At 41.5% G+C, this 8,868-nt stretch overlaps 1 protein-coding gene across 1 annotated transcript in view; it reads right to left on the minus strand.

The window, feature by feature from the left end:
- bmp2k (BMP2 inducible kinase) overlaps positions 1–7,943 on the minus strand; it is a 41,994-nt gene extending 34,051 nt beyond the window's left edge. Inside the window, exon 1 of the mRNA XM_074669918.1 lies at positions 7,074–7,943. Coding sequence (XP_074526019.1) covers positions 7,074–7,224 — 151 coding nt within the window. The 5' untranslated portion in view covers positions 7,225–7,943. The remainder of the gene's footprint in view (positions 1–7,073) is intronic.
- Between the last annotated feature and the right edge of the window lie 925 nt (positions 7,944–8,868).

An 8,868-nucleotide genomic window follows, 5' to 3' on the forward strand; every position in this document is an offset into this window, starting at 1 on the left:
AGTGGATCATCACTTTGTACGGCTCATTTATTGGTCATGGACACCAAACTGATTTTGTCTTCAGTGATATTTTTACTATTTTTGCTCCTGTGTTTGTCTGGAGATCCTACATGTAACCATGGCTGCATTTTTTACATGTAAAATCAGCTGTTGGCAGCCTGTAGAATGGCAATGCTAACTGGTGCTAGGCCGGATGTTTCCCACAAGGTGAGAAGAAGGAGGTGAGGAAGACGTGCTGGTTCTGTGAGCTAAGAAGTGACGACATGGATCTGTCCTTCCATCCATCGTTATTGGGAACGTAAGATCTATCTCCAATAAGATGGACAAGCTAGCTAAGCTAGTGCTAACCAAGCAATCGCAGCACCTATTTTCTTAAGGACCTTTTTTCACTTTCTATAAACTTTCTTATGCTTATTTTCTTGATTGCTGCTGTGACTCCTCCTGGATTTCCCTTTGGGGATTAGAAAAAAGTATTTTTTTATTCAAGAGGTGCATTGACTATAAACTACATTTCCCATAATACCTACTGATTATGGTACTAACGAAGTGTTGTGTCAGTTGGCAAAGAGAACAATTTACGTTTGCATCTTGTCACCAAACATAGAGCTAAGTACACCAAAGTGAGCCTTCGAGAAAAACAACAAATAGAGCAAAATGCAAACTGCAATCGCAGCAGGATGTGTTCAAGAAAGCCTGTCTCTAAATGCCTCTGCAGGGACAGAATAAACGGACAGTTCAGTGCACTCTGAACAAACATGTCTCTGATTCAGCTAACAGCTTTACCTGTCACACACCGCTCCATTAGACCCCAAACGTGTTGACACACACCTGTGCTCAGACATGTGGTGTTTGGTCAGCGTGTGTTTCAGAGAGGAGGGTGACTCAGAGAAGAGGAGGAGGAGGGAAAGATGAGGAGCTGAAGAGTCAAGGTTTTTATGCTGCTGTCAGGTCAGCCTAGACGCTGATTTGTACAAAGATAGTGAAAACTCAAGATGTCTCACTCGTCAGTGAAACAATGGTGTGTTTGCTCACAGTATAAAAACAAAGATCTACTCTCTGAGGTAAAGCAGCTCAGCCTCATCCTTAAGTCTAATCTTCATCTGATCATCAGAAACCCTCTTCTAGTCTTCACACAGAGATGATGAGTTAAAGTCAGTTTATCTGACAAAAGATGGATGTCTGATCAGTCAGAAGAGAAATAAAATCCTCCTCCGTGTCTCTGTGGCTTTAAGTCATCAGACCGGTTCAGGTTAGGGAACTTTCTCCAAAAACAAGGGCATAGTTTCAGTTCCACATTTCTCTCTCCTCCATGAGGAACCGGACTGATAAGAGCGAAGATGGTGACACGCTCACAGATGCATCCTGTTCATACATGTCATGTCTGAGTTCCTCTTTCAGACAGAAACCACACGAGTTGCAGAGGACACAAGGAAATGACTCAGAGAGGAAGAGTCCAGCTCAGAAAAAGACCAAAGATACCCAACCGCAGGCTGCCAGGACGACCTGGAGACTGAAGATCAGGCTGAAAACCATCACGGCACTGTTTCAGACTGAGAATGAAACTGAAAAGTATTTGTGTAAATCACAGGTTATATTGTTAATATTCTGATTCCTAGGAGTATCATATCATCTTTACATGAAAAAGTCTGTCAGAGTGTGGGTTTGAGTTGATTAAGTCCAAAGGCCATAGAGCAACAAGAAATAAAACCATCTGATGGTTTTTTTGCTGAAATATTCATTAACTCGTCTGATCTCTTTAATCCAAAGGAAATAACACTCCAGAATAATCTAAACTCTGTTGATGTGTTTGGATTATGTTTCATATTACCTCTATGTAACTGAATAAGCAGGCTGTCCACAGCTGAACCCTGTTGTGTTGTCTCAGCTCTTACATTATGGTTTTATAGGTCTGTGTTAATAGTGTTTCTGATAAGAAGCTCTGAAACTCAAACTGAATCTATCGTCTGTAAATACAGACTGAATCAAAGTAGATATCATCACAAATCAACAGATGAAGCCAGCTTTGGCTCTACGCTGTAGTTACCCACTCAGTCCCAGCTCAACCCGTTCTGCAGTATCAATGCTAACTGGTGCTAGGCCAGATGTTTCCCACAAGGTGAGGAGAAGGAGGTGAGGACGACGTGCTGGTTCTCAGGTGTGAGCTAAGAAGTGACGACATGGACCTGTCCTTCCATCCATCGTTATTGGGAACGTAAGATCTATCTCCAATAAGATGGACGAGCTAGCTGTGCTAACCCAGCAACAAAGGGAATACCAGAAGGCAGAGTAGCATCATGCTATTCACAGACATGGCTAACAGAGCTAACATTGGAAGAGCTTCACCTGCTGTGAGCAGACAGGATCCAGGAGACAGAGACTGAACAGACTGCTGAAGAAGCTCAGTCCTGGACCCTGTGGAGGTGGAGGCTGGCTGACTGGACAATGATGGACAAGCTGTCAGCATCTATTTTCTTATGGAGCTTTTTACAATTTCTATACACTTTCTTACTTTGGTTTTCTTGATTGCTGTTGTGACTCCTCCTGAATTTCCTCTCAGGGATAAATTAAGTATTTTCTATTCTATATTGTAGCAGCTCTGCTCTTAGTTCTGTGTTCAGTGCAGCTGTTTGTGTTTCTGACCGTCAAAAGTGAAGGCATCAGGGCGGCTGTGAGTGGGTCAGAGTGCAGCAGGAGGGAGGGGTGGAGGTGTATGTGTAAGTAGGAGCAGGCGAGCTGAAGATGATGATTTTCATTCAAGGTTTTGTTCCTGCCTGTTTTGAGTTGGCGTGATCACGGCTGACCGTTAGACAAGTGAATAAAAACACTAATCAGCATCATCATCGTCATCATGTTGCATGCTATTTTACTCAATTTCTGCGCAATTCTAGTAGTAATGGAAACACCGGCATGGCGCAATTGTCCTTTATCGGAACTTCAGACATATCACTTTGATTTTGCAAAACAGTGTAATGGAAACACAGCTAGAGACTCTGAGCATGTTACATTTTGTTAAAGCTGAAAAAGTCTGTGCAGTTGAGACAGTGAGGGATTCTGGGAGAATCTGGTGGAGCCGGTGACAAAATTATTATTATTTTTTTCTTTCAAGAGTCTAATCTCTTCTTGACTCTACTTCCTGACATATTTTAAAATCCCTGAAAAAAATACACAAGAACGTCAGCTGTCAACCATCATTAAACATGACTTAAACCCTTGTTTTTAACTTCTTGTAATAACAAAATTAAACTTTTCAGATAAAAAAAAGGACCTGAATACAAGTAGGGATGTCACGATATTACATTTTCACTTCCGATACGATACGATACCGATACTGCAGCATTGAGTATTGGCCGATACCGATATTAATCCGATACGATATCAGCATTAAACATGCATACTTTTAGTACTTATTTTGTAGTATGGCTTTCATTTTAGAAAAGGCTTGATTAAGTGATATTATTCAAACAAAAAACAGTAATCAGCAACAGTAGGTATGAGGAAAAACTGACCCATTGATCATTAACCAATGGGTAACAGAAATTTTAACATTAAGCATAAGAATATACTAGTAGTTGAATAAAATAAAGAATAAATTAGAAGACCCAGAAAATAACCTAAATTAATCAAATAAAAACAGCAGGAGCGGGGTCTGGAATGGACTGCTTATATCGGAGATTTTAGATGCATTCCGATACGATACCGATATTTGTTTTTTGCTGATATTGGACCGATATCAGTATCGGACTGGGACACCTCAAAATACAAGGCAGTCAAATGATATCTTCAAATCAACACAACAATCAGACGTGAGAAACATTTCTACGAGGTGTATTAATTTTTTAAAGTTTGACCACAGCCCATCTGGAATGACTGGGGAGATGGATTTTTTGACCTATACTGCAGCCAGCCACCAGGGGGAGCAGTTTGGCAAGATGGAGTCCATTTTTTTAACAGTCTATGGCTGAAACACATTGATGTTTATCAAACAGGCACTATCAAATGAAGGACTGAGAGCAGACGAGGAGGCGAGAAAAGGCGAAGTAATTCAAAAAATGGTTTAACAAGGGAAACTCAATCCTGCTCAGAGGACCAATCACAGGCTACTCTGCCAAGAAGTTACATTTTAAACCAGGCCTAAGGTTACGGTTCCTGTTTGTTCACCTGAGCAAACTCTCACCTCAACAAACTCTAACACCAACAAACTACAGCTGCTGAGCTGATCCAGGAGACGGACGGTTTATAAGAAACTCACTGACAGAGAGTTTGACAAACAGCAGCTCAGGACTCAGAATGATGAGCAAAGGTCAAACACAGACACTCCACATGATTATATGATGACACACACACACACAGGTTACACTTTGACTCAGTAGCTTATTTACAGCCTGTTGGTTTATACTCCTGCTGTATGTCCTCATAGCCTTACGTTCTCAACTACACGTTAGACTGGTCGCCTGTGTAGCTTCATCTTTGCTGGGTCTAACATTTAAGGAATCTCTGGTTATCCTTAGGTTGACACTACTCAGACTACAAACAGAACCAGACCCCTCTGAGACCAGTTCAGATTCTGTTCCTGTCGGGTCAGTAAACAGAGTTTCTGACGTCAGGAGACGATGATGGGGTTTGTTTTCTGTGCGTATGTTTGATTCTGTAAACACAATCAGGTAAAAACAGCTCTGGGCTTTCTCTTTCACTCACCTGGAAGCTTCCAGGTTTATTTTCTGAGTCGACCTTGACCCAGAAAATCCTCCACCAGTAAAAAGAGACAGAGACAGAATGATTCACAGAAGAGTCCTTCATCCACCAGGTTATTAAAGTGTCTGACTCAGTCTTCGTCCAATCAACTCTGCGTTAGACACTTTGTAAACTAAACACAGTCTTGTCGAAATCATCTGATATTCTGTGACATAAATCATTGCACTTTAATAACCCCTGATTGATAAAGAGAAACCTGGTGCTGGGTATTCTGGTTAAACTGGGCCAGTCTCAGTGTGCGAATGATGGAAACAGAGCTGTTAGAGCCGATGGTTGTGAAATAACAGCTGTTGTGTTTTCACTTCCTCATTTTGAGCCTAAACACGATGGAGATCCTCATTTCAACATCTCCAAACACAGATCTTTGTTACACCACCATGGAAACACTTCCCTGAAGCCTGTTGACATCCTGAGGGTTGATCTGTCTCTGCAGACGCCTCCTTTATGTGTCGACCCACAGAGCTCTGCTGTTACTTGTTTAGATGTTGTGTAATTTCATAAAATGAGAGTAATTATCGCAGACTGTCCCGTCTCTGTTAGACACTCGTCTTTGTTGATCTGAGCAGCTGCAGAGAGAGCACTTCCAGGGACGAACTGAGGACCTGAATGAACACGTCCAATAAAGAGGCGTTCAAGGCTGGATGTTGACTCAGGAGGCTTGGACCGTTGTTGTCCTGAGGGCTAACCCCCTGAGGTACAGCTAAAACAGGATGTAAACCACAGCTGTATGGAGCGAAGTTGTCAGCTTTAGCTCGACACCACATCCCCAGTGCCCCAGTTAAGGTACCAAACTCTCCACAGCCTGGAAGAGCAGAGCGACCTACTTTACTGGATCTGTGAGGGATTTCTTGGGACATGAGCAGATGTTTAGGAGCAAAACTGAGCTTTTACTGCAGAGAACAGACCAATTACTAGCTCATTAAACGAGCAGGGCCCAGAGTCACTGCTCGTTTAATGAGCTAGTAATTGGTCCAAACAAGAGGACGGACGGGTGACGGGTGAATACGGACACACTGAGAGCTGACACACTGCAGCAACGTTATGATTGTTTTTAATGCAGAGACCTCCACCACAGAGTCATGACTGTGTTTACTAATGCAGCGATTAGGCCTGTCACGATAATCAATAAATCAAATCTAACTTTCCTAACATCAGGTTCTAAAACGGATTTAGCAGATTCATTGCAGAGTGAGCATCTGTCAAAAATGCAATCTTTGGGGTGAAGACGGGGCTGCTCGCGCGTACACACGGAGAGAGCTGAAGCGAGCGTCCTGAGGGGTAAGGAGGAAACACACGCTAATATGAGTGATGGCACCAAAGATACGGTTCTTAAGCCGCCTGCCACAGTCCCAGTGTGGGAATATTTTGTTTTTTATCAGAATAAATAAAGTGTGAGCTCATGAACACCAACGAGCTGATATGTCGCATTTGTTTTAAAATAGTGGCGACGAAGAAGAAGAAGGGGAGGTGCAGCGGAGCCTTGTTCTTTGACAATCCGCTCTTACTGAGACTTTTGGTCTGCAAAGTAAATAGAAATAAAAGCGCCAAATGGTGGCGCTCAAAGACAGATACATTGCCAAAGAAATGCAGCCCTTCAATACGGTTGAAAGCCAGAAATGTTAAAAATGTTTGACAGACAGTACGGATTGACTGAGAAAAAGTACATGTTACAAACAATTAAGGAACTGCATAAACTCCCTTCTATTTAGGCTATAGTTTTTATATTTGTTTTTCTTTAGAGACAGGGTCTATGTTTTATTGTTTTTGATTAGTATTAATTATTTTCATTGACATGTATTTTTTTCTAAAAGAGAGTCCATTTCATTTTCATTTTATTTTTTTTCTCTTTCTTGTTTGTTAAATTTATCATATTTTTTGTTTAATTTATTTTATTTAAAAGATCCTGACCTTTTAACTACAATTGAATACTCTTAAGAAATTAAAGTTTCTTGCTTCTGATATGGTGTACTCACTTTATTATCCCATTTATCATAATTACATCAATGAAAGAAATGAAAAAAAAATCAAAATAATATTAACAATAATATAATTTATCCGCAATAATATTTTGGAAAATTATCGTCTAGCAAAATTTGTTATTGTGACAGGCCTAGCAGCGATCTGCACTACATACATGTCTGCTTTTAATGCAGTGACATCCACTACAGAGTCATTACTGACTTTTAATGAATTACAAACCAATCAAAACTTAAAAAACATAAGTCTGAAAGTATGTCTCTGTTTTTTTCGAATGTAAATATTAACATATGTCCCTAAAAGATGATGAAACATAAGGGTTATCTCCTGTTCTCTGGACTCACCTTCAGCCACCAGCTCCTCCACGGTCACCTGGTACCTGCCCACCGCGAACACCTTCCCCAGGAAACTGCTGACCCCGGAGCTCGACCCGGACCCGGACGCCCCTCCGAGCCCTCCGCTCTCAGACTTTGGCATTCTGGAGAACTTCTTCATCCTGGAGCTCCTCTGACACCTAAACCAGTCCCTGTCTGTGGCGAATGACCCACTCAGTCCAGATTTAAGTCGGTTTGTCTCCTATCCCCTTATCTGGAACTCCTTCTCCTCCTGCATGCTCCTCTGGCTCCTCTGCAGGGTCTGGACACCGTGTGCTGGTACCACATTTACAGTCAGTACTCACAGAGGAGGGCTGGTCCGGATCACAGGGCGCATCCACTCAAAACACACTGCGCTAGCTGCATTAGCTGATCACACAGATCCCTGTTAGCTTGCGTGGAGCCCGCGGTGTGCACAGAGGAGGGCAGAGGGGAGGAAAGACCACACAGAGGACTAACACTGCCTCTGGAGAGTCCCAGAAAAGAAAATCCACCTCAGCAGCCCTCCAGGAGCAGCCCCGGGTCTGCTAGCATCACACGCCGCGGTGAGTTCCCTTCCCTCGGCTAGTTAGCCCGCTAGCTGCGGAGGTTAGCAACTAAGGCTAGCAGACACAGCGGGTCCTCAGCAGACAGCAGCCGGGCTGACACGCTCCGTGCCCGGCCTCCTCACACCTCAGCGTCCGTTAGTGTCCTGAAACCCTCCAGTGAAGTTTCCCAGGGTCCACTCCTCCAGCCCCGCGTCTTTCTCACGGAGCCAAACTTCCCGTGGGTCCCTGACGGCTGCCAGAGACCAGCGCCGCGGATCAGACTGTTACGGGGCTCTGCTACAGAGGAGGGAGGTTTGTTATTTACCCAATGAGAGTAACAGCCGAACCCAAACAGGCCCCGCCCCCTCACAGTGTTACCATTGGTGTAAGGAGACAAGGTACGGAGGCCCCAGAGAGCCAATCAGAGAGCAGGAAATAATGAATGAAGTTATCACAACATGAATAAAAACGATTCAGGGTTTAAAAAAATAACATAAATAGTTCTTTATTTTGAATTATGTGGGTCAGAAATGTTAAAACAAAACAATAGCAGAAGCACAGCTGTAAAAACAACATCTACTTAATATCTATTATATTATATTATATTATATACTATATTTATATCTATTATATTATCTTATATATATATATATATATTTTTTTTTTTTTTTTTTTTTTTTTTTTTTACTTTTTAGGACGCAATGGTTTACACAAATATAGATCATCAAATGAAGTGTACAAAATTAATTTTATTTTAGCTTCAGAAAAATAAAACACAATTTATAACAATATTATTATAACTTTTTTAATACTAAAAACAGCATATAGAAATCAAAGAGAGAAAAATAATAAGATAATATGTATGAATTAAAAGGCTGCTTTTCAAGACAAGGCAGAATCAGTTTCCAACAAACAAGATTTTATTTTAATTTTGTCCTCCAACATAATTACACTGGTCTTTAACCTGTAAATAATCCAAAAGAAAGGATTTTTTTTAACATAGGGACAAAAAGAAGACAATATCACCGCAGTCAGCTTTTGATCTCTTGATGATCTCAGCTGTCTTTTTACACCAGGCTGTAAACATGTTTATTTCTGCAGTAAATTAAAAAAGACACTTGAAAAAAGGTGTGTACTTTCCCAAACTGATTAGATGAACTCTAGCGGACAGTCGAGGAACTGCAGCTTTCTTCACTTTCTTCCATTGATTGATTAATTCTTTGTATTTAAAATCCAAA

The sequence above is a fragment of the Halichoeres trimaculatus genome, unplaced genomic scaffold, assembly GCF_033239565.1.
Source record: "Halichoeres trimaculatus isolate MK-OKI-2021-1 unplaced genomic scaffold, fHalTri1.1 fHalTri1_scaffold_5, whole genome shotgun sequence".
NCBI lineage: Eukaryota > Metazoa > Chordata > Actinopteri > Labriformes > Labridae > Halichoeres > Halichoeres trimaculatus.